Raw genomic sequence first — 27697 nt, 5'->3', positions numbered from 1 at the left:
GGCACAGTACTGTTCTAAAGGAAATTCGCTATAATGACTATTCATAATAAACCATGCCCCTAGTCCCTTTGAATTTGCTGTAGTGAGTGTTAGCTGTTTGATATTCTGGTATAATTTTCATACTTATTGTATGTCAGAATTCAGTGTGTTGTTTAAATTTGTAATTGTTGAAGTATTGCCAATTGTTATCTTAAAAGACATAAATTGGTAAGATGAAATTCTTCTTATTTATAAAATTTACTTTTGTTTAGGGAGGACTGGTATTTGTTTGTGGTACTCTTGATGGACTTATGCAGGTTGGTGGCCGTAAACACAACACAGATGATATCATTGCTACTGTCTTAGCAGTGGAACCAATGAAATTTATTTATAGGGGAAGGTAATCTTGCTTCATGAATTGATTTTTATATAACAGTTACATTTGTTAAAAAAATGAAATCTAAACTTAAATGGAATGTAATCATTTAATTAAAACCAATCTGACTAATCAGCAGTTTGATATGATGAATTATTTAGTAGATGCTTTCATATGGTAAAATTCAAGCAGTGTGAAAAGGTTTTCAGAAATAGCTTATATGGGAAGAACTGTGGCACCACAGACAACTTTAACAAATATACATGTATTTCATCAGTGTAATAACAGTGATATTTTCAGTAAATTAGGAATACTACTTAAAAGCAATTATACATCACCCATAAAGTAGGCTGAAAGAATAATATCTGCATTGTGCATATTATCTGTGCATGAAGATCTCTGGTTAAAATGTATGATATTGTATTAATTCTTTCTTGTATTTTGACATTAGAGTTGGTCTTCAATATTTGTAAATTATAAAAGGTAGTCAGTGTTATTAAGATTTGGATTGGTTTTGATCTCTTCCATAAACAGTCTTTCTTATTTTACATAGGCAAGGTGTTAAATTCAACATTATTTCAAAGCCGTGTGTTTACAAAAACTATGAAATGTTCGTAAAATTGACCCGAGAGCTTGCTAGAATACAATCCTCATCATCAGAGTTGCATTACTTGAACTACATAAGCAAAGAGCGCTTTAAGTGCATTTTTTAAGGTTTCACTGGCCTGACAGCTATTTTGAACTGGTTGATTCTCTTCAGAGACCAGACTGAAACCTTTGTAGTAATTTAGTCTTTCTTATTTTTTAATTTTTGTGGATAATCCTTCCCTCCCTCCCTCCCCATTCCACTTTATTTAGTAACCTATATTGATTCCCCAGCCCATGAAATTCTTCTCTTTTTTTCTCTTTGACTGAAATATAGATATTCAGAAGACAGATTCTTTGTAAACATCAGATTGTGACATTGAGTTTCACCAGTCTTTCATAGAGTATACAAGGAATGCTGAATGTTTTGAGAGATTTGATAATTCTTTTAATATTGTATTAATCAAATGGCTTTGTTTCTACAAGTATCACCCATGCTTAGTATATGTACATAATGGTAGTTTTAGAAATGCATGTTGTGGTGCTATTTTTTTTGAGCTGCTCCATTGTTGCCATTTTTTTGAGCTGATCCAAAATTGCACTCAGCTATTGTTGCAAAACAGTTCTTGTAGCACTTTCAGTTTATTATACATAGTCTGTGCTATAGTAAAAAAAAAAGTAGTTTCAAGGTATTGATACATGGTTTGTTTGATATCTTGACTGTCTCAAATGCTAAATACCTTCTGTGCAAATAGAATTCACTATAAACATAAAAATAGTAGCTGTTTATTCTTAAATACTTGAGTAAAACATGACTCTGTAGGTACTGTATCCTTTCTGTTCCCCCCCCCCCCCCCCCAGTTCAAACTTTCGATACTGCCAGATAATTAAAAGAAAGGTCTCCAACACTATTCGTTGTAATACCATGGAATTATCAAAATTAATTTTAAATATTGATATGAAAATTTGCTCTGCTCCTCTAGTCTTATGCTTCTGTAGTGTAGTCTTGAGAACAAAAGTGCATTTTAGAAGATGAGTTCAAATCCCATTTACAAACCAAGGAAACTGTATAAGGACTTTTCACTTGAAGGTAAAGTTATCCATTCTGAAATGGCGATGTTAGGAAAACCTAACATCTCCCAGAAACTTTTGTTTTTACTTCCATAACACAAACAAACCATCTAGAAAGTACAGACCATTAGTAGTACCAATGGTCTACTTGTAATTGGTACCTGTGGTACCAATGGACACACTGTACATTGGTACCACAGGCTTGGTTGTCTTGGCTGTAATTGCTAATTTGAGTAAAAAATAAAAAAGAGCTCTTCAGAATTAATTGAATAAGAACTTTCAGAAATGTGCTGTTTTAATTTACCTAAGTTTTTTGTTAATTTATATCAATTTTTGCTCCATAAATTGTATAATTAGGTATTTGTTTCTTTTAGGATAGCAGTATTTTCTATTAAAGTTTTAAGAGATGAAAGAATTTGTGTCATAGCAGAACAGAGGCCTGACTGTACAGAAGAGGAGGTAACTTTTTTAATGCGTATTTTTACATCTGTTTATAATCTAAGTATTTTTAATTTAATCCTAGTTGGTAGCTGTAAATGGAAAAGTTTTTTTTTTTTTTTTAAGAGTTTTCAGTGGATGAGCAGAGTACTTCAGGCAGTAGACAGCATTCATCAGGTTGGCATTTATTGTCTTGCATTGGTTCCTCCAAATTACTTGCCAAAGGTAAGTCTTTAAACTGTGCTCAGTTATTTTTACATCTTCAGATATAGTGCTACAAAAATATTTATTTCATTATGGATATTATTTCTGGGAAAACTCGCATGTTACTCCTCTTAACAAACTATTATATTTACGGCTATTTTGCCTGCTTCTGTTTAGGAGTGTCCCTGTTTAAATGTCATCGGCTTTTTTACTCACGGATTCTTAGGGCATTGTTGATGTATATTTACCAATAAATATATGTAGCATAAAGGAAGAAAAATTTACACATACCTTTTTATGGGTGTTGTGGCTTTTCTTCTTTCTGCGATGTCCAAACTACTGCGTGTGTGTGTGGGGGGGGGTTAGGCAATGTGGGAGAATTAAATAGAAATGGAAAAAACCCAGGCTTTTTGAATAATATATATATATATATATACATATATATTATATTATTAGGGATGGGCGGATCGTTTTTTTATATTTATATAGGGTGGGAAAGGGTGAATGGGTTAAAAATAGCAACTGATTTTTAGGGGGGGGTTGACGGGGTGCGGTCCATTTCGACTATGCTTGGTCGTCGTCTGAACACATGGAGGAAGTGGATGCTATGTCAGGTCGGGCATCGCAGAAAGAAGAAAAGCCACAACACCTATAAAAAGGTATGTGTAAATTTTTCTTCCTTTATGCTACATATATTTATTGGTAAATATACATCTACAGTGCCCTAAGAATCCATGAGTAAAAAAGCCAATGACATTCAAACAGGGGCACTCCTAAACACGAGCAGGCAAAATAGCCGTAAATATAATAATATTTATTTTATGTATACAAATATATAAAGCAGTATTCTTTTGTTTATTAATCACCTGTTAAAAATAGACTTGAATTACAGATAGGCATGAATGATGAATGAAATTAAACTGCAGTTTTAATTTCATTCATCAGATTAAAAGGTAGCTTGCTTTACAAGCTCCATCTGATTTTATGAAGTGCAACTTGAAAAATCTTATAAACCCCATTTATATTCATTTCTGAGAGGTAATCTATATGTGATAATTGCAAATGCAATGATTCAAAATCTTGTTTCAAGAATTGACCTGTCTGCATATTGGTGTGCTGTTTGCCAAATTATTGTGTAATAATACTAGTATTAAGAAATGAACCCAAGTTTACAAACAGGGTATGCAAACTGAAGTAATATTTTCTTCAAAACTGAAAAACAGATCGGTTCATATCAACCTAAGAAAGAAGCTTGGTAGATATAAAATCATATTTCTATATAATTGAGGTATAACTATATACCTAACATTTCTATAAATCAGTAGACCTTAAATATTCTATCATCATCATCATCATCATCAAATTCCTGATTTGTACCCTCAAGGGGTGTACAGAATATTCTATTATAACTTATACATAATAAATGCAATTTATAATCAAATCAATTTCCCTATATGTACCCTCAAGGGGCATTCAGACTACTATGACAATACTCCATGATTAAGTTTATAATATTATTAATCTTGTATCAACAATTTTCCTCCAAATTAGTCTTACTTATCAGCACTCCAATATTGTCATATCTAATTTTGTTCTTCTAAGGCACTTTTGACTGAATCAGTCCACCTAGACCTTGATCTTCCTCTGGGTCTTTTTTCTGCCATCTTAGCATCAAACACCTGTATGCTAATCTTTAAGTAATCATACCACCTTAGATTAGCTCTGCTCAAAAAATTCAATACTATTTTGAAATTTCCGATGTAAAATGGTAAATCACTAAAAGAAAGCATCAGCAAATTAGCAGAAGAATGCAAACTTGATTCTAGAAATATCATCAGGTGTCATTGTTTCAGACCCATAAATAAAAGAAAGGAACTTCCACACCTCATAAGAGTGACTTGTGATACACAGACAAGCACATCTAAATTAATAACAGTGATTAACAAGTTCAAGGAGACTTGTCCCCCAATCGCACATACATTCTCAACCTGACCTAACATTTGCCCAGAGAGAGAGAGAGAGAGAACAGGGATGTCATCTTTGAAAACAACTAGATGAAAAACGCCAAAATGGAGAAAACAATAGGATCATAGACTATAAACAAGTTAAATTAGTGCAAAAATCAAGGGACGCTACTAGTAGCCACCATGGAGACAGTATGCAGGCACTGCATAGGAAATGTGCAAGACCCTTGCAGTCAAATATATGCCCCACAGAACCTTGCATATCCACTTCACTAACATGGCCTCAACTTCAACCTTAATAGTGTTCACTACCATCTTCAGACCACCAAATTCTCACCTGCTCCTTTTGGCAGAAATGCAAATCTCCCTCCTCCCTCCATCCACAGCACTATTCAACTCATCCTTCCAAACTACACACTCTTTAACTCCTTTCGACCCAAAGGTGTCATCTGCACATATCCTCTCTGACATACCTTGCCAGAGATCACCCACCTTCGACTGTGTTTGGTTGAAAATATCCCTTCCTCACTCAGTCAAATTCATTTGCTGTCTCTATCTCCCCTAATGCCACCAACCACTCTGAGATCTTTAATTTCCTCTCCTTAACAATTGATTTTCTCCAGTCCCACTTTCCCAACAGTGAAATTATCTTCCTAGAAGATTATAATGTCCACAACACCAACTGGCTTTCTTCCTTCAGTTGTACAGATCTTGCAGGCAGAATGCTGAAAAATTTGCATTACTATCAACCTTACCCAAATTGTTCACATGCCAACCAGATAACCTGAATCATTTCCCAAAGACCCTAGATCTCTTCTGCACCAACGACACTTCCAAATACACAGTGAATGTAGTGGGACTCCTAGGTAATTCTGACCACAATCTAGTGCTCATCTCCCCCCCCCCCCTGCACCAATGCTTACACAGCCACTCCATGCAAGAGTAGTTTGGCATTATGACAGTGCCAAGTGGGACAGCCTCGGTGACTTCTGTGCCTCATTCCCACGATTGGACTATTGCTTCTGGCCTTCCAACCCAGATATGCAGCAAATGTATCACTAAAGTAATCCTCACTGCCATGAAAACATACATTCTCCTCCACCATGCCAGTGAGGAAACATACATTACCCACATTATTCTGAACTGCTGTCTCCTCACTAAATTCTGGTTCTCCAAAAGATGTGTCAAGGCTGTACAAATGAAAAATCAAGCATACCATAACTGGTTCACATCAAAAAAATCCATCCTCCTTTAGTGCTTATACTCGAGTGCAAAATAGATGCAAGAAAACTATCGATGTTCCAAAACAGAGTTCAAAAGAACAGACAACTTGCAACCTATCCAAGCAGCAGCCGAGCTTGCTTTTTGTTCTCTTGCCAAAGTAATTGGTTATAGTTTTTGCCCAACACTATTCCCACCTTTATCATGTTCAGATGGCTCTATTGCATCATCATCCACAGAAAAAGCCAATCTCCTGGCTTCACACTTTGCCTCAATACACACATAACTGACCGTGGTAAATACCCCCCCCCCCCCCCAACCATTCCAGATGCTCAATACACAATACCCCTATATCCTTTCGCCAGTAAGAGATCAGAAAAATATTGTCCAAATTAGACAAAAAAAGTCTCCTTGACCTGATGACATTCTTCCAATTGCCTTGAAGGCTTCTACAAGAACTGATTCCTATTCTATGAGAGTGGTTCCATAATTTTCCAGGCTCACTAACTTTTAGAGGTGATAGAAAGAAAACAACTGTATCACTTTTCACATCTTTGAATTAACATTTCTATGCCCTTGAAAAAATAGTCTGTACTTTTTTCTGAAAAATGGCCTAAAACTGCATCTTTCACCTCATTGTCATCTGCAAATTTTCATCCTCAAAGATTTTTCTTCAGTTTTGAGAAGAGGTTGTATGGTGCAAGAGGTTCAGTCACTTGGTGCTGGATCTGGGCTGTAGGTGGATGTTCAATCTCCTGGAAGCCACAGTCCTTCACTGTAGCCTTCACAACAATAGCCATATGGACTGGAGAATTGTCATGAAGCAGGCAAACACCATGACTCAGTATTCCTTGCCTCTTCACCTTTATGGTGTTGCGTTTGTGCAGGAGTGAAGCATGATTTCTACATTCACAGTGGTATTCCTTTTTGTGAAGTCAATCAAGAGAATTCCCCAGCAATCCCAAAAGATTGTTGCCATGATCTTTTTGGTGCAACTGAGTAACCTTGGCTTTTCTCAGCAGTGTTTTGCCTGGTTTGCACCACTCCATGGATTCCCTTTTGGAAAGAGGATCGTAATAAAGGACCGTGGTTTCATTTTTGTGACAATGGATTCAAGCACTTCTCTCTGATTCCCTTGGCAAAACTCTAAAAACTTGCGGGAACAGGTCACATGATGCTCCTTCTGAATTGAAGAGAGAAGTCGGGACACCCACCTTGCACTGACCGTCATCATGTGAAGCTTCTCATTTATGATGCGAAAGGTGGTTGTTATAGAATGCCTCAACCTTGCTGAGATTTCTTTGAGCCTCAGCTGCCTGTCATTGAGCAGTTCTTCCTCAACAAGAGACATTTTCCTCGGTCATCACTTTCACAGGCTGACCATCACAATGATCATCATTGATACTCTCTCTCTTCCTAGGTGCATCTGTTTAGCTCATTCCTTTGCAGTGGAATATAAAGGAGAAGCTTCCCCATAAACACAATCCAATCGCTGTTTGATAGCACTTGGAGAAAGCCCGTCTTTGGTGAAAAACTTTACCACAGCATGGTACGCAATTTTTAACATTATAGCCACTTAGCATGTCATATGTTAGTCAAACGAGTTCCTCTAACTGAATGACACAGAGAGTTGAAACTGGTACACTATGCTCCCCATAGATGGTGCTATCTGTCATGCATAGCGTTTTAAAATTGGCGCAAATTTTGTATGTCAGGCCAGAAACTTTTGGAACCTACTTCGTATGTTGCCTGTATATACTCTCTTACTCCACTGGTATCTATCCCACAGCCTGGAAATTTGCCTATATTCAACCCACTTCCAAGAAGGGTGACAAATCACTACCATCTAACTACTGCCCTATCTCACTCACCTCAGGGCTATCTAAAGTAATGGAGAAAATTATAAATTCCCAACTTCTACACCACCTTGAAGGCATTCAACTAATAAACAACCACCAGTATGGATTCCATTGCTGCCTATCAACAGGAGATTTACTCACATAATATCACCCATCTCTGGACATATGCCATGGAGAAGTTTGATGAATCTCAACTGGTTGCACCACCATTCTCCAAAACTTTTGACCAGGTCTGGCACAAAGGCTTACTTCCATCATTTGGTCTGTCTCAGGACTTCTGCAGCTAGATTACCAGCTTTCTGTCTGGATGCACACTGTGTGATGGTAGATGGTTTCTTTTCTTCTCACCATTCATCTAATGATGGAGTTCCACAAGGTTCTGTTCATTCACCAACCCTCTTCCTTCTATATATTAAAGACCTACTTCAGTTGACCTCCAATCTGATACAGTTTTGCATATGATAGCACATTGCATTCCTCCCTTTCATTTGATAAACCTTACTCTACACAACTCACCTGAACTTACAGAACATCAACCACCACTGTCCTCATTCTTCAGATAACTTCATCAATTTCAGTGCTAATAAAACTCAGTTCTATCTTATTTCTCACAAAAAAGAACCATTTTCTCCCAGTATTATTTTTGACAATCAAATTTCCAGACAAGATGAAATGTCTCTTCTTGGAATTACCCTTACATGAAGTCTCTCCTGGCATATCACAACCATTGCATCATTTTCTAAAAAACTAGGATTTCTCTTTTGCTCAGGATGTTACTTCATCTCTGAACAGCTATTAACCCTATACAAATCACAAATCTGCTTAACTATTGAATACTGCTCTCACATTTGGAGTGGGGGGCTCCATAAGCTCCCTCAAAATGCTTGACTCAATGAGGAGAGCAATTAGATTGATAAATGACCCATCTGTTACCAACTCACTCCTCCCACTTTCACACAGACAAGTCTATGCAATTTGTGGATTCTATAAATATTTCCACAGCAAATGTTCATCTGAAGTAGCATCAGTAATTCCTCCACTCAGTACTAAGCCCATTGGAACATGTACAGCTGCCATCCAACATCCTTTCACAGTACATCTTGAAACCCACAGAACAGGTTTCTTTTCCTTCTCCTTCATCCCTGCTACTGCCATACTGTGGAACAGTCTTTCCCCTGATGTATTTCCCAAGGAATACAATATATATGCTTTTAAATCAAATGTAAACGTTTCTTCTTTCCTAACCCACTACCCATATATGGTACTAATGTACTGTAGGTTGATCAACCAACCTCTTGTGTGTGGGTTCAACATAAAAAAAAAAATAATAAAATAATAAAAAAATCATATTCATTCATTACCATCTACGATCTCTATTTTGAGTTTCAAAGATTGTAGTTATCAAAAATTCAGCAAAGGTAGGCAATAATACATATGTATGCTCATTTTATTAATTTTTTAATTTAAAATAAGCTGCAGTCAAAAACACTTTTTGATCCAAGGCTGCTTTATAAAAAATAAAACTCTGCTTATCTCCTCATAGCTGAAAGATTTTACTTGTTCTGAGGTTTTCAACTGAGAAGGCAGGCTGAAGCTTTCTTTGATGATGATGCGATTCATATAGATGATGAATAAGTGTGGAGATAATGTACATCCTTATCTTATACCTGATTTGACATCAAACCATCTTCCTGTATTTCCTTCAGTTCTAAACTGCCTTACAATTAAATATTGACTATGTATTGCTTTGTATAATGTTTACCCATATAATTTTAAGTGGTTTGGAAGCTTTTTTCTGTATACCTTGTTGTATATCTTTTCTAGATCTACAAAATGTAACTACAGATCCTTGTTGTATTCCAATGATTTCTGAATTATTTGTCATAAAATGAAAATCTGATTTGACAACCTACAGCTCTTTGACCTGAACTCAGCTTGTACTTTTCCAGGTTTCTCTTACATAATTTATCTCAGCTTCTTTTGAAGTATGCTTGTATAGATCTTAACTGGAACACTTATTATTCTTTGTAATTCTCACATTCAGGTTTATTCCCTTTTTTGTAGATGGGGACTATGAGTGCTCTACTCCAATCATTTGGAATTTGTCTTAATAGCCCTCTAAATTATGCAGTGCAGTCACTGCAAAACTTTTATTCAAGTATTTCGAGTATTTCTGGTAGAATAGAATCTACTCCAGCTGCCCTTCCACATTTGATGTTTTTGACTGCTTTTTTTTTTCTACTTCAAGTATTGATACATACTTCCTGTTTGCATTTCTCTTGAAAATTTTCTAATACTGTTCTGTCACTGCTTGTTTCATTTTACATTAGTTTGAAAGACTTTGTTCCAATTACTTTGAAAGACTTTTAGCAAAGTCTTTCAATGACTTTTGTTTAGCTACTTTTACATATAGTAGCTCTCTACATTTTTCTCTTACATTTTCTCTGTATTCTTTTAGGACATCTGCCAATTTATTTGGTATGCTTTCTTTTTCTTCTTTTCTAGGACTGCATTTTTAACATCTTATGTTAAGTCAAGTCGTGTTAATAAGTCATGCTGTCACACAAGCTGCATCTACACAGTGATGATTATGCAGTTGATGATAATGCTGTTATGTTTGTTTATTTTATTTTTTTAACAAATTCCAGGAAAAAAAAAAGTAAACTGAAATACACTTTGCTTTTCCAATAATATTATTTTATTATATATATATTAATGATATAGGAAGTTTATTATAATTCAGGCAAGATCTATTTTTTGATGTGTTTAAGATGATGGAATCTGCTCCTCAATATTCATTGTATTGACATTTTTGCTGTACATTGCTGTTTTATATCTTTATCTGGTATAATTATTTACATTCTGTTTCTTTTCTATTTTTGATGTTTAATAGACACCACTTGGAGGAATTCATTTGTCAGAAACAAAACAAAGGTATCTTGAAGGAAGCCTTCATCCTTCCAATGTTCTTATGTGTCCTCATACGTGTGTCACTAATTTGCCAAAACCAAGAGAAGTTCATCCAGGTATGTATAAGTATCTTTTAATTCTTTAAGATATACTTGTATATTATGTTTCTTTTTATAATTTTTCTAAACATATATTTTATTTCATTTTATCTCTTATAATATTGTTTAGCTTTTATATTAATATTGAAATTTAAACTCTGCACATAAGTAAATAGGTATTATTACTAATGGTGTATATGAATGTGTTAACCATGTTTAACTTGGAAGTAAGTATTGCTTTCCAGTGTCTCTCCATTTGAGCCATATACACCTCCACTTTTTTCCAGGAAAAAAAATAGCCACCTGGTTGGCAACTGAAATATTATTTGACATACTCAATAAATTGAAAAATTTGTTGAGGTTTCTCTCTGACAACATTAAAAGTTTTCATTTTTTTAGATTGTCCTGCTAACTTGTTTGCTGTCTAAATGCAAGAGATATTAATAGGAACTTAAGGTAATTTTAATATACTACTTCTGCTATCTGCACATAAATAACATGTGGCTTTATAATGGTGAAACATATTGGCAAACATTATATAAACATCAGTTATGAGTGTTACTCATTGTTATGAAATATATTTCATTGACTTCATCTGCACTAATCATTAAAACTTCAGTTACCCATAGACAACAAAATCAGAAACAGAATTGAGTAAGATTTTGCAGGCTAATGTTAAAGGCAATTACAGAATTTTTTAAATTATTTTATTAATTGGCCTGCCTTAGAAGTTTACTTGACACAGCCATTACCTCATTGCTCATTGAGTGTGGGATCCAATGAGCAATGAGGAACTTATTTGCATCTGATTTGAAAAGCTGTGGATTGTATTCCTTGGGAAACACACCGTGTAAGGCTGTTCCAGAGGGTAGCTGTGAAGGGATAAACGAAGAGGAGAAATTTGTTCTGTGGGTTTGAAGTTGAACTGTGAGAGGGTATTGGTCAGCTGCTGCACATGTTTGGACAGTGGGTGAACTATTGATGCCAATTCTGATGAACAGTGATCATAGAAGTATTTATACTTCTATGTCTCTGCATATGCAAAAGTGGGTGGAGTGTATTAATGAGAGAGGAGTTGTCAATCAATCTAACTGCTCTTTTCTGTATAGAATCCAGTATTTTCAGAGAGCTCTTAGGGGCACCATCCTAGATAAGTATGATGATCACCCCAAATGAGAGTAGTTTAACGGTCAGGGAGATTTGTGATTTGTATAAAGTTGAAAGCTGTTTTAGAGTTAAAGTAATACTTTGAGCAAAAGAGAAATACTAATTTTTTGGATGCAGAAGAGGCAATGTTTGTGATATTTTGTGTCAAGAGATTAGAGGCTAGAGTTATTCTGAGAAGGTGAATTTCATCTTGAATAGAGATTTGAGTATTGTCAAGGGTGAGATTGGATTAACAGGGTTCTTTTTTTTTTTGTGGGGGAAATAATGCAGAGCTCTGTTTTGTTAGCATTGAAGTTGATAATTCTATCCAAACCCCATTGATAAATGCTTTGAAGATTGATTTAAGTTAGTAGAGATTAGCGTTCTGGAGGTTGTCGTGATTTTACTTTGCAGGGTTTGTCAAATGAAAAGGAGTGTGCTGTCATCGGCAAATCAGCAGGCTAAACCTACCTCACATTACTTTTAGAGTTATTAAAAACAAAGATAAAGTTCTAGGTGAAGTGAAAAGTACTACACTAATTACTATTATAGTTATCCATAAACGTGACAATCTTATTTGCCAAAAAGGAAAAAAAATTAATGGTATAGATTGATGACCAAATTGGTTGGCATGTTCCCTTAAGCCAAGTTATTTAGAATAACTTTTTTATTTGCATAACTAATATAAATTAATGCTAATGGGAAAAAAAGGCAGTGATTTGTTATACAATGAAATTCACGATACAACAATGGTCTGGAACTTGCCATGTCATATGACTGGGTATGCCTGGATATTTTTCCCTTTTCATTTTATTTATTTATTTTATTTTATTTTATATATATATATATATATATATATATATATATATATATATATATTTGCAAGCAATTTTGCAAAATGGCAGACAAAACATTGGTTTTCTGTCCATTTATCCTCACACACATGCAGTTGGCCAAGCAGTTAGCTTATCTGCTCTCCAGCCAACAGGCTGCATGTTTGAATCCTGCCAATGACATGATATGTTTGTGATTGTCCTACTAACCAGTAACCATAAGTACTTCTGTGACCTGTGTCCTGACACAGTATGACCCTTGATGTCTTTGCACTATAAAAAATCAAATCAAACTCGCACACACAAAATATTCTGGCTTTACAGAATTTGGCATTTCAAACCCACAAAAAATTGCCGTTGCTATGTTTAGTTTTGGTTTACAGATGATAGCATCAGATTCTATTAGTTTCTATTCAGATTCTATTCTAACAGTATGAAATTTCATTACTGTTAAAATCCTCTAGCTGGTGTTAACAGTAAAAGTATGCACCATACTCTTGTATTGCTGTTCATTGCATTTTTCCAGCATTGACAGCAAGTTATATGAAAGCTGTTCATGTGGATATGGATCATTTTTCATTCTTGTTTTTAATTGCTGCTATTGCCTAAGAAAAAAGGCAAGTGCATGCATGTGTGTGTGTGAGAGAGAGAGAGAGAGAGAGAGAGAGAGAGTTGAATGAGTGAGCATATGGAGTGATTTCACACTTCTCTGTTAGTTACTTATGCTTTTTTACCTAATAAATGTACATTACAACTTGGTTAGTTGTTATATATTTTTGTAGTGCAGTCAAATTAATAAAACTAAATTCTGTTTGCGAAAATGTTTATCCCTTTGTATATTCGTTATGTGTTTTGCAGAAGTTGGACCAGCATCAGTAATGGTTGGCAATATGGTACAAGGAGTGAGATTGGCATCAGCTCAAGGAAGGGACATTGGAATTATTGATGAAGATAGTGACACTGCTCGTAAATATCAGTTTATTTCTGAAATTCTTAAATGGAGGGCAACTACAACTTCAGACCATGCCATTTTCACATTGCTAAATTCCAAGGTGAGAATATTTTAAAAGAGAATATAAAAATTGCATAATTATAAGAACATTGCAAACTTTATTTAAAGAGATGGCTAATTTTATTTGTCTTTTTTATAGATTATTAATAATAATCTATAAAAGTGATAATAATAATAATGTTGTTAGTATTATTAAAAGAGAGACCTTCAGGAAGTTGAGGACTCATTGAGGGAGACCACATGTTACCCACACCAGCTGTCATACCTGTTCTTGAACTCACCACATCCAATGGCAATCCATTAAAATCACGTAATACTCTATGAGAGAAAACTCTAGCTCTCACTCCCCTTCTTGACAGCATTCATTCTCAACTTACAAAGATTCCTTCTTAATCCTTTCTCCACCCTTCATAAAATGAAAAAATTCATGTACTGATATCCTGTATGACCTTTCAGAAATTTGTGAGTCTCAACATATCACTCACTCACTCCCCTGTTTGCTAGTGTTCACAGTCCACAATATGTCTGTCTTCTTAATTTGTATTCCACGATTCTGATATAATTTTTAACACTTATTTGCATTCTCTTCACTGTATCACAATCACCACGGAAACCAGAAGACTAGACTTCAACACAATAGTCTAAGTGAGGTCTTATCAATACCTTGTAAAGTGCCAAAATGACTTCTTTATCTTTACACATGCCAAGTTTTGTTTCAGTGTTGCAGTTGTCCTCTGAGTTGTATGTACAATATTTGCTAGATGACCCTTGGATTTCAACTTCCTATCTACTAAAACTCCAAATCTCTAGCTTGATCAGTTTCTTGTAGCATAATCTTACCAATATAATATGACATTGGATACCTTATCACATCAAAGTGCATGATTTTACGTATACCAACATTGAACTGATAGCCATTTTTACATGCCCACAATTCTGGCCTATTCTAATGATTCTGCAAGAGCTGAATATCAGTTGCATTCCTAATACCCTGCCTATCTTTGAATTATTAGCAAAAGCCCTATCTCTTATCAAATCCATCCGAATGTTATTAATGTATTGATCGAATAATAATTGACCAAGGACTGATCCTTGTGGTACACCACTTGTTACTTTAAATCCTGCAGACTCACATCCCCCATATACCACTTTTTGATATGTCATCGATCATCGAGCCATCTTATCCAAGCCAATATTTCATAATCCAGTCCCATATTCTCCAGTTTATGCAGCAGTTTTTCATGCTGTATTCTATCAAAATCTTTAGCAAAATCCAAAAGTATCATGGTGTATCCATTCTCCTTGTCTAGTTAAATGATAACATTATTATAGAATGTGAGCAACTTGCTCAAACATGTCATTCCCTTAGTAAACTCGTGTTGTTTATTGCCAAGTATAGATTCTCTGTCAACTAATTTCTGTATGCAAGCCTTAATTAACTTTTCAAAAAATCTTCACCACCTCCAGAGATACTTAATGGCCGATAATTGGATACATCAGTCTTGGCACCACCCTTGTGCAATGGGATTGCTATACATTCTTTCCACTCCTGCGAAATCTTCCCTGTTCTGAGACTCAAATTATATAGTCTGGTCAAAGGAATAGCCAGTTGTTCTGAACACTCTTTTAGCATTTGTGCTGATAATTCCCCTTTCCCTATTGCAGAATTCTTATTCAGTTTGTGTAACAGCTCTAGTACCTCCTCCTCATACACCTGAGTTTCTTCATGTAGTGCAGAGGTAGAAGTCAACTCAACGTTGTATATAAACCTATATTTTGAAATAAAGCTACATTTAACAGATAATACCACTAAAAATATTATTCCAAACTTTTCTTCCTTAGACGATAAGAAGATAAAAAATACTGGTCGAACATGGAATGCAGTATGAACTGACTGTAAGACTTTTCATTGATGTCTCACTTCTAGCTTTGTCATGAGTGAAATTTAAGTGATGTGTCAAAATGGCCAAGCTTTGCTCTCTCATTAGACTTGTTTCTAAGTATCAAAAATTGCACCAGACAATCTGCATTTTTTGTGGTAATCATCATCTGTTTTTTGATATCCTTTAAATCCTGCCTTATATTTTTGATTACATAGCCTTGTTAATGGATGGAGTAAAGTTACCTAATGGAACTGTACTCTATAAGCATTATTTATTACATGATCTTTTAAGCTCAAACTGTTCAGTTTATGGTACAGGATATTATTCATATGCCATTCTACTCTATAATAAGAGATTGCGTCGACATTTGCATGCATCCTAGTTAGTTTTGTGACATTCTCATTGGTTTGCTCTTTATATATATATATATATATATATATTTTTTTTTTTTTTTTAAATAAATGATAAGGTTTATTATTTGAAAAATTACTTTACAGGACCTTTTTTGGATATGAAATTTCACAAAAATAAATTGGTATATAGAGAATTAGAGAGATCATCCCCTCCTTTCTCCCAGCTGTTCTTTTGTTGCTTGAATTGTGTTAATGGACTGAAGCCTGTCCAGAGGCATGTCATTGGCTATAAAGTTAAGCTGGATGCTATAAAGTTAAGCAGTAATGAGTTTCTGATTGCTCTTATTACATAAAATATTAGGGATAAAATTTGATATGCTGAAACTCAGTTCTAATTTAAATATTATCGGTCCCACTTATTTGACAATTTAGGTGTATAGTTTAGTTTGATAGTTTATTTTGACAGTTTTAATTGATAGTTTAGTTTGACAGTACACCTAAACTATCTTATTTGATAGTTTAGGTGTATTGTTGTGTGGCTTATGCAACCTGTATTACAAAACTCACGTCAATTTAACCACATGATTGCATTTTTATTGATGTATGAAAGTTTTAAGAGTGCATAGCATATCGGTGCTCATCTTAATTGATTCAATTCTATTAATTGTAGGATAACTTTGAATACTTTAATTTATTAATATAATTTTAAATATTGAAAGCATAAAGATCAAATGAACAATAGCCATGGTTCACGCTTGGTGTTTATATGAGAAACACAAAGGGTTTACGCTTTGTGGTGAGATTAGATTATTACAAATACTAGAGTAAAATGCAGATAATTTGAATTTTGATAGGATTTTTATATACAGCCATATAATATACACAGAAATCAGAAAAAGTAATCACTTGGGAAATTATTATTTTTCTGGATTGAACCAAAGAACTTATTTACATCATTTTCTTCTTATTTACTTACTTATTATAATCATACAATCTGCAAATGCTCTGGCAGAAAATGGGACATTCAACACTTGTTCCCATTGTAAATATGGACAAAAAAGTTATAAATCATTTATAGAAAATTATATATTAAAAATTTGTCTATATCAGTGTCCAAAAACATCGGTTCGCACTTCACTCACACAAAACAGATGAAACTCAGAAAACAAAAACACCAACTCATGACAAATGACAATGTTCAATTGGATTGGTTGACATGATATCCAATCACAGCCATTGATTTCTGGGTGCTATTGTCTCAGCGCACACATCCTGCCTTACCTTCTTGGTTGTGTAAAACCACTGAAACACTAAGAATTTGACCTGCACCATCTGTATGTCTGTTCAAAGGGCTCAAAGGTCCGTATTTATGACCACACACCCAGGCTATTAATGTGAGCATGATGCAATATTTGCACATCGAAAAGTGTCCATTTCATGAAGCATTAATATATTGTGTTTAATTTTAGGAATCATGTGAGGCCAGGAAACAATTATGGGAGTCTTTAACAGAAATGAATGCAAAAATATAATATTGGTGATATTGCTATTCCGTGGACGTGCACTTCACATCTAGCACACCCAAAAATATATGCCCCTGATTAAAACCAACTAGTGAAAGAGCTAAAAAATTAGCAAAAAAAAAAAAAAGAGAGAGAGAGGAGTTGTTCTCTTCCAGTTCATTCCCCTCACCTTCAGTTGATTTCATTTCTAAATTTGGAATTTTAAGGTCCTCTGAAAAATTCAGTGCAGTCAGACTAAAAATGAATGCTAGAGGTGGTAGTTATTTGATTTGGAATTGCCCAAGTAGCTAAGGCTATGGGCCAGTGTATTGTGTCTGTGCTCTTCTGACAGTTTACCTCTTTTGCAAGATCAGGTGTGTGTGGGGGGGGGAGGGGGAGTTCATAAGGGTTGATGATGTAGATGGGATTTGAACCCGGGTCTTTTCAACCAAAGAACATCATTGATACTGGTTGAGATACAAATGGTAGAAAGTAGGAGATCACTTCTTCTGCTAGAGATATCTCTACAGATGGTGTTCAGTCATTTAGAACCAAATTTGGAATGGAATTATTTCTTATATTGCATCAGTTTCTCTGATTATTTTAGCCTGCTCAGGATCAAAGTAAGTTTTTTTATTTATTTTTATTATTTTTTTTTAACACAGTTGACATTGGAAAGGAAAAAGTAAATTACCAGAAGATGCTATAGGTTGCATCATCCAACTGATTTTGATGAGTTATGTCTTCAACTGTTATACCTATTTCATCTGAAAATGAGATGGCCAGGAGTCTGGCTGAAATTTAAAATATTAAATTGCAGAAAACTCTCTGTCTTTGCAGTATTTGGCTTACTTTTACACATGCAATTTTTTATACAGGATTTAGTTTGTTTTCTTGGGTAATATGATTTAGTATTTAACACTTGCCAAATCTGTAAACAAGTCAATAGAAAACAGTTAAGAACGATAGAGAAAGTTATTAAAGAGCTTTTGATATGAATAAATTAAAATACTAGACTATCAAATTTTTTATTTTTCTACACTAGACTTAATAACCATCATATAAATAGATTGTTCATCCCCTATAATAAGGCATTATACATTTACTAAGAGAAATAATATTAGACTGAAAAATGTAATTTCTGTATTGATTTATTGTAGTATATTTTAATCTGAATCAAGAAAATTAATAAGTGTATTTTTACTTATACATTCAAACATACCGTATTTTCTGGTGTATAAGACGCACCCAAGAAATTTAATACAATTTTCTGGGAAAAAACCTAACACAAATTATCTCAATACTTCAACTCAATACTGATAAACATCGGTAACTGATTACTTGGATAAGATATTATGAAACTTGAATAGGGACTCCCCGTTCTTAGCCAATGATGCGCTAGAAGTCACATGAAGGTCGCGCATCAATTTGATTGCACTATTAACCGCCTACAAAGATCTTGGAACATAAAAGGGAGTGCATATGACTTTGAAAAGAGGAAACAATCTTTACCTTCATTATATAAGACACACCCCATTTTTAAGGTAAAAAAATGCGTCTTATACACCGGAAAATACGGTACATATTATAGGTTTTACAGTCTTTTGTGAGTGAGAGTTGTATTTAAAAAATTTTTTTTTTTTTTTATTAAATTTAAACTGGTTTGTTTTTCTATAGTTTAATTATAAATTGTAATCATGGTTATATATTTATATATTACTTGTTTCAAAAAACATAACTGCTATCCTTTTCTCTGAATCATAAATTTTTACATTTTGCTCTTTTTAGTTATTTAAATATTCATCCTAATGATGCCCTCAGAAAAAAAAGCAGTGGAACTGTAGACATTTTAATTTAATGAAAATAATACAAATACACTTCAACTTTCAGATGTTATAAATGAAGACATTCTATACATTGATCATATACTTTGTTTTAGGGCAATGTGTCAATGTCTCTCAGTTGTTCGCAGTTGCATAAGAGGGCAGAAAGAGTTGGATGTTTGCTTTTGGAAAAGGGCAAGCTTAATACTGGGGACCATGTGGCGTTGATCTATCCCCCAGGAATAGATCTTATATGTGCCTTTTATGGTTGCCTGTTTATAGGTAAGTACAATGACATGTGTAAAGTATAGACATTTATATACCTTTTTTTAAATAGTTTGATATTTCTGTATTATTTAATTTACCAGATGGATTTCTAGATGCATTTCATCAAATTCAAAAGCATCTATGAGATTTGTTTTATCCATCTATCTATGCATATGTATAAAAAAAAAACTTGACTCTGGCTTGATTTAATGAATTTTTCCATTTACTAGTTCCTTTTTCAAAGCCTTTTATTAATATGCTTTACCAAATTTTGCCACTAACAATGGTCTGATTTAAAGTGAATTTAATCTGAGAGTTACTGAAGAATCAAAGCTGGATAAGTGGGAGGAAACATCTGCTTACTTTTAAATAAAGAATTGATCTTCACTTTCTCCTGGTGCACTTTGTTGTTAGATATCCACCTGGATACTCAATGAATGAGGATGGGCTAACAATTTGTAACTTATCCACCAAACTGCATTGTATATTGATTTACACCATAAGCAGAAATGATGGTTCAAGATGATGAGACATTATGCTGGCTGGGATGTTACCTGGTTCTCTGTTATTTTTGTCATGGGAACCAAGGAAAACAGTGAAAAGTCAGCTGCTGGAACAAACTCCAACTGAACATCAGTAGAATTCAAGGTAGGTATAAGAAGTATCAATGGAAAAGAAGTCAAATTGCCAGAAAATCCAGAGAAGCGCCGTACACGTGCTCTTAGCATTACCAAGACAAAGAAGAAGACTAAAACACTTGAGATTCTATTAAATAATAAATATATGGTACTACATTTGGACAATACTTATGTAAGAGCAGCTATAGACTAAACGTGAAGATAAACTTCTTGATTGATGGACAGTTTCAAGTAGAGTAATAGGGATGCATTTCAAAATGAGGTAATGGAAATATGATTTATTATTACTTTGGGTGGATTAAGATCAAAATATAGTGCACTTTTTTCCCCATTTTTATTTAATCTCCCACCCCACCCCACAAATTACTTCTGACTAATTTAAATAAGTGGGCTTCACACTTCAGGTGCCAATAAGCAGGATGGTAACAGTAGGGGTGGGGGGATCTAGCATCTAAATAAGTGTACAATAGTTGTGTAGTCAGCATATTTATGATTTCTCACTGAGTTTTTCAGTTACTATGATTGTTTATAAAATTAAACTTTTTATTATTAATTTGTTTTTAATTAAAAATTCACCAGTTGAAGATAAAAAAAAAAAAAAAAAAAATACAGCCTTTTAAGTCATAAATTAAGTACCGCAATATTGAAGCAGCTTGTGACAAAAGGAGCTTAAATTTTTTGTTATCATTTGTATAGTCTCTTGATTGCAAGCACTGAGTAAAAGCTTTTTTTCTTTTCCTTTTTTTTCTCATTTTAAATAATTATTACTTCGTAGATGTACAAGGCCAGATGGGTAGGTCAGGGGATATCTGCATGTCTGAACATGTAAAAGACATCAAAAAAGAAGGGAGCACAAATCAGTTTAGCATTCCACAGAACCACTATTACCCATCAAGTACTCTGGCAACAAACAAAAATGCTATATATTAATAATAACTGTTTCACAAGAAAATTTAAAGAAGCTGCACAAATGCTTAGGATCCTTACTCAGTGCACTAAAATTCAAAGCTTGATTTTACATCAAATGTGATCTTCTTTCATCAAAAATTTAACTGCCACAGACCTAGGATATAGCACACATAAACCACAGAATGTGACAACAACTAGCAATGTTCCAACACGCATACAGTAATGAATATAACATTTGTATTCTGATTTATCAATTTGTTTACAGTTGTGAAGTTATAAAAAAGATCTAATATAAGCTTTTGTTGTGTAAAACTTTGTACCATTACCACTGATGACATAAGTCTTATGATGCACGAAACTTGTCAGGTTTTTTAATTGTTTATTTTATTCCTTATATAGCAGTCATTTATTTAATAAACAGTTGTATATAAGTTTCAAAAAAAAAAAAAATTAGTTCATCTCATTTCATTTTACATATTAGACTGAATTGCCTATTACATATGAGTAACTGTCTTTTTATAAACCTAAATTTGATAAAAAAAAAAAAAAAAAGGTGAGTGAGACAGTAATAATACTGTCTCCACTGTCTGTTATGTTGTTTGCATGTGTGCATAGCGATTACAAATTTACCCAGTTTTTCAGTTGCTGATAATTTGGTAAAAACTCATAAATATTAGTTTCTATTAATTTGGCAGTAACTTTTTACATATTCAAAAAATATATATTGAATGATGATTCGATAAATATTAATAAACAAAAGTTTTATTAAAACATAAAGCATGAAGACATAAAAAATATAAAAATAAAAATTTTATTCTAAAGAAAAATGTAAAATTAATATGTTTAAGTTAAGGGATATTACATCCCATATAGTTTCTTAGCCGAATAAGAAACTCAAAGAGTTTCATGCCGAATATAGTAGAAACTATATAAAGTTCGGCGATTCCAAGCGTAAGCAAATACCTGGATACTGCAGCACTGATCCCAAAGGGTAGTGCAAGCTGGGGCAACTCGTGGTAGAAGTGGAGCGAGCTCCGATCACTATTCTTGATATTTGCCCATAATGTGAACGTAGCTCCTAGGAACTGTAATTTTTGTTCACATTATGAGAGAAGGTCACTACCCAGACCGGTTTCGACCTTTATTGAGGTCTCATCAGTGAGTAGCCAGACCTAGTTAATATCAAGTTTATAGCGAACAGAACTTGTACCCCTTCTACGAGTATTGCCGTGAGGTGCTCTAATAAATTATTAGATATGTGAAGAGCCAAAGGCTTCAATTCGGCGACATATAACTTGTTTAAGTTAAGGGAAATTACATCCCCAATTGAAGCCTTTGGCTCTTCACATATCTAGTAAAATTAATATATTAATTAAATTATAAATAAAACTTTAGTTTAAAACATAAATAGCAACTTGAAAAGTAAGGGAAACAGAAACACGCATAACTCAACATAAACTTTTTTTTAGCATTTAAATTTTTTTTTTTACTAAGATGATTACACAGAAAACATAACTTAATGGGACCTAATTTTTGTACAAATTAAATCAGTAGTGGAAGAGCTCTCTCAGATTCAACACCTCTTAGTCAACTGTATATTAATAAATCAGAAGCTATTTTTAAATATTTTCCTCTTATGTTTTCTTCTTGGAAATACATTAGTTTCTTTTTTGCTGTATAGTTGGGCAATTGTACATTTGCCGATTTTATTAAAAATTCTGTTATCTTCATTATTCAATTTCTTGGGATCATAAAGATATTGCAGAACATCACAATAAGATATTCATCATTCCTTAATGCAAACTATTGATGCATCTGTAATTCATTGATTAAGGTGTGTTGTGATTTGTTAGCTCATCAAACAGTTACGTAAATCAGTGATATACAAATTCAGATTTTGAAACATAATGCTTCTGCAGAAATTTTTATTAGCTACAATGCTAATATTGTATGAGCAAGCAATTCGTGTTCATTATCTGTAAAGTTGATAACTGATTTCAAATCTGAAACCCTTTCTGACAATTTTTAAACATTGACAAGTGCACCAACATAGCCAAAATCTATTTCCATGAGGTTTGGAATCCAATATTAATAAAAGTTAGTTATCAAACTCTTCCTTTACATGTTTTTGGATTATATCATTAGTTTATAGAATTTAGTTTAGTTTTGGCTGGTGATATACAGAATATTTTGACTATCATTTGTATCTTTGCTATCAGAGAACCTCAGTTGTACATTTGCATAGAATTTAAGAGACTCAGTGGATGTCATGCAGTACCTCTAAGCATCAAGATCATGAATTTTTTTCATTGACATTGTCAGAATTGTTACAATCATCTGTTATCAGATGATGATTAAATAACTGTTTTATCCTGCTCATTATTTTCCTTTTCTCGTACATTATTTTTAGTATAAAGTACTTTGATTATGACTAATTGCATGTTTTATGCCAAACATGATTGATTTTCATTGATAAATTTACTACTTTCTTCATTATGAAGCTACATCTGTTGTAATAGATACATTACTTCTAAAGGAAATAAAAATTCTTTAATTTTATTTTGAAGGAGTGTTAAACATCTGTCAACAGGCATTGATGTTCATAAACCAGTAGAATCAAAATGTTAAACTATTTCACCACAAAGTTTATGCTCATTGATTACTTGTTTGCTCATTTTGTCTGTGTTTTAATGATGACAGTTTTTCTTATTGTGTTTGAAGATTTCAGAATGTTTTTATATTCCTTCACAATTATTAACTTTCGCAGATCTTCAGATGTTCAAAACTTAACTGAAGGGGAACCCATGCCATGTACACTTCTACAACAGAAAAGATTCGTCAGTTGTTAAAATATGATGTAATTTTTGTTTGAAACTCCAAATCAGCCTTAACAATTGAAAATTTCAGTTGGGAGAGCTGTATCATCAGTTTTTTTTTTTTTTCCCCTCTTTTTAATAAGTTCATTTTGTATTGGCTTTATAACCTGTCTACATGTATTATATTGATTATCTATTGCGCTGTATAATATTTCATTTCAAAATGTTATAGTTATATGGGATAAATGGAACATTATACAAAGTAATAGATGGTCTATTAAGCTGTGAGTTAGCAGTTAGAATTGAAGGAAGTACAAAAAAGATGGTTTGATGTAAAATTAGGTGTAAGACAAGGGTACATATATTCTTGTTCATCATCTGTATGATTGCATTATCAAAGTATAAGTTATGTTACACAGCTATCATGAGAGGTCTGAGTGGTTTATTCAAACAAGTAGTATCTATATTCTATAAAAATTAATCAGCAGTAAAGTTATTACAGCATGCATTTAAAATGTTTTTCATTTACCAAAAACACAAAATTACCAGTAAATTATTTTTAAAGGATTTTTGTGTCTTTACTGGTAGCTAACACTGCGCGCGCTCGTGTGTGTGTGTGTGTGTCCAGTTGCCATCTTGCAAGGGGATGGGACCAAATATCAGGGACGAAAAATGTTGCCATATCTGCATGAGACCAGTTTTCTCATCTTGAGTTAAAGTTTTTATAAATATTCCTTACATCCTGGATGAGATTCGAATCCAGGTCTTTCAAAACCACAATGAGTCAGTGCTATTAACTGTACTGCAGAGGTGTTGAGTGTTGAAATAAAATGTATTAAAAGAGTTTAATAACCTTTATCCTGCTTATCCTTTTTTGCAAGTTAATAAATCTAGTTACCAATATATATAAAAGGATATTGAGATATATATATATCTTCTTATGCGCTTCATGCTTCCTCACAGTGTATAATTAGCTTTAATGAAAGAAGGATATGGTGTTATGCGATTGTTTTTTTTGTTTTTTTTAAGTCGGTTCTTATGTATATCCAGTACTTTACCAATCAACATGCTTTATGTAAACACTGTTATGAAATAACACAGTTTATAGATACTTTGTGGCCCATTGGATTGCATGAATTTATATACATATCTCTGGTCAAAAGTAAGTGAAACCAAAATTGCAAAAGTCTGATGTTAATTATATGTCAAACTATGGTGATTTGATTGATTTTGAGTTTTACATTACTATACTTGGTTGATATTTGGATATTTAAAGTCTGAAGAAAAAAATCTTAATATACTGATGCAAACAAGTTTTTTTTTTTTTTGCTTTTTTTTAATGACACAATTACTGAATCATTATAAAATGATAATATTTATAATCTTGAACCTACATTAACAGGTGTTGTTCCAGTTACCATCCGCCCTCCTCATCCTCAGAATTTGCAGACAACATTACCTACTGTTAGAATGATTGTCGATGTTAGCAAGTCAGTGCTCATACTCTCTACTGCACCAGTTATTAAACTTTTGAAATCAAAAGTGAGTAAAAATTATTTGGTTGTACTATAGAGCTTGAAGAAGCATAATAAAATCCTAAAAAAATACTTTTCAAAACACTATATCATATAAATATTCAAATTTTTAAATTCAAAACATATTGAGTAATAATTTAAATTCAAAACATATTGAATAATATTTAAAGAAGTTATATTGAACAGTTAAGGGATGTAGAGGAAGATAGTCTGATGCTAAATCCAGTTTAATCTGGAGTTTGTATGTTATCTTTGCTATTATTATAATCTATATGAACTACATATAAATAAATTAATATAAATCTGATATTAATTAAATTAAGGGGATATTAGATCCCACATTGTTTTAAAACCGAATAAGAAACTCAAAGATTGGAATCAGAGAGTTTCATGCTGAATATAGTATAAAAAACTATAAAAGTATTGGCAAATACTAGCATGAGCTAAATGCAAGTAGTCCTAGAATGTAGTACAAACACAGGCAACTTGTTGCAAAGGTGGATAAAGTTCTGATCGCTATTCTTGGTATTTTCCATAATGTAAAAACACATTTCCTGGGAAATGTATGCTGTTATTACATTATGGTGGGAGGCAATAAATCTGATAGTTCTTTACACTGTGGATATTGATGTTATACTCTTGCCACTTAAACAACCTGTCTACCTTTTAGATGAAACTTTATACTACAGTTTCTGTTATCATTTGTAGGTGTAATTTAGCTTCTCAAGCTTTAATCCCTAAATGAAAGAATCAGTTAAGCAGATTAATTAATTGCAGTAGTGATATAGTGCTTGAAGTCGCTAACTCTACTCCAGACAGGCACTTGTCTTGGCTGTGAATATGTGCAGGACAGCAATAGAAAGCTAGTAAGCAATTTTGACCAAAAAAAAAAAAATATATATATATATATATATATATATAGAGAGAGAGAGAGAGAGAGAGAGAGAGAGAAAAGTTAATGGAATAAAATTATTTTCACAATTCCCAATCATAAAGTATACTAATTTTACTTATTGTGAAAGAAGAAAATATGCTGCTGTTTTTCATTTATATTATTGAAGTTGCTCATCTTTGATGAAACACAGCATAAAAGATTAGTTTAAAGGAGTTTAGATTACAATTAATTCATTGAATTAGTATTTTATTTATATTAATATTACAGTCTTATTTTTATTTTAAAGGGAAGAAAATTCAAAGGGGGAAAATGAATGCAGTTCTGAAGAATTTGAAATTTGATGAGAAGGCGGAGTGAACTGCATGTAGTAATGTTGCATGAATGTCCATTCATATGAAGTGAGATGAAATTGGCAAATGTAATGTTAATTTCTTTGTAAGCACAGCTTATTAGTAGCTGAATTTTTAAAAACATACTGAAGGAAGTAATAAATAAATTGGGAATGATATGGTATAATTGTAAGCTTTGGGAAGAAATCATTATATCGAACAAATCAAATTGTTTGATGTGCTAGAAAGTATTTCAGAAGTGAAAGCAACAAATTATAGTGGAAATTCTAATTATAATTCAGATGATAATGTCTGCATGGTTAGCCGAGCGGCTATGCGCTTCGCAACCATATGCCTGGGAAAGGAGTGTCCTAGGTTCAATTCTTGTCGCTGATGTGAGGAGCTTAGGATCTTTCTTAGACATAGCCAGGTTAACTGGTCTTGGGCATGGACTGCAGGGTTTTCTCCCTAGTTTATCTGGGGTTTATCCTGCCACAAGCAGGCAAACCAGCCCTGTGAACAACATTTTTACAGTTGAAGGACTCCTCCAGGGCTAAGGAGTAATCAACCTATTCCATAGCATTTCAGTTCTGAATGACTATACAGTAAAAAGTGTAGGTCTATGCATGAGCCTAAATTAGGATAGGATAGGAATTCAGATGATAATAGCTGGCTATAAATGAATAAATCCCTAATAAACAGCATCTCTTACTCAATTGAACAAGAGATGTTCTTTAATTGAAAATATCTAATTACTCAAATGAGAGTCATTTTCATTTATATAAGTGCTAGCATTAAAATCTACAGCAATAGTTTTATGGCATTTTAATGTCAGCACCCTGTTTTTGTTAGAGAGAAAATCCTTGGAAGTGCTGAACAGATGTTTTAATTTCATAGGAGTCAAGGAAGTTTTGATATTATGTTCTCAGAGCTTTCTACATTTTTAAAAGGAACCCTGGTATGGCATTACGTTCTACAGATAAATCTTTTAAAGTAATGCCATACCAGGGTTCCTTTTAAAAATTAAACTGTTTATACGTATTATTTCTGG

At 33.3% G+C, this 27697-nt stretch overlaps 1 protein-coding gene across 2 annotated transcripts in view; it reads left to right on the top strand.

Annotated features, from left to right (window-relative positions):
• LOC150109471 (disco-interacting protein 2-like) overlaps positions 1 to 27697 on the top strand; it is a 456967-nt gene that overhangs the window by 351646 nt on the left and 77624 nt on the right. For both annotated transcript variants that reach the window (XM_090408476.1, XM_090408468.1), the window contains exons 23-29: positions 252 to 379; positions 2386 to 2470; positions 2576 to 2674; positions 10591 to 10723; positions 13543 to 13736; positions 19374 to 19539; positions 25290 to 25429. In XM_090408476.1, the coding sequence (XP_090264602.1) occupies positions 252 to 379; positions 2386 to 2470; positions 2576 to 2674; positions 10591 to 10723; positions 13543 to 13736; positions 19374 to 19539; positions 25290 to 25429 (945 nt within the window). The remainder of the gene's footprint in view (positions 1 to 251; positions 380 to 2385; positions 2471 to 2575; positions 2675 to 10590; positions 10724 to 13542; positions 13737 to 19373; positions 19540 to 25289; positions 25430 to 27697) is intronic.

This window comes from Typopeltis vanoorti, chromosome 2 (genome assembly GCF_054136105.1).
Source record: "Typopeltis vanoorti isolate ZY-2024b chromosome 2, IOZ_Tvanoo_1.0, whole genome shotgun sequence".
Lineage (NCBI taxonomy): Eukaryota > Metazoa > Arthropoda > Arachnida > Uropygi > Thelyphonidae > Typopeltis > Typopeltis vanoorti.
Note: the sequence above shows the minus strand (reverse complement) of the source record. Positions and strands in the feature narration are given on the sequence as shown.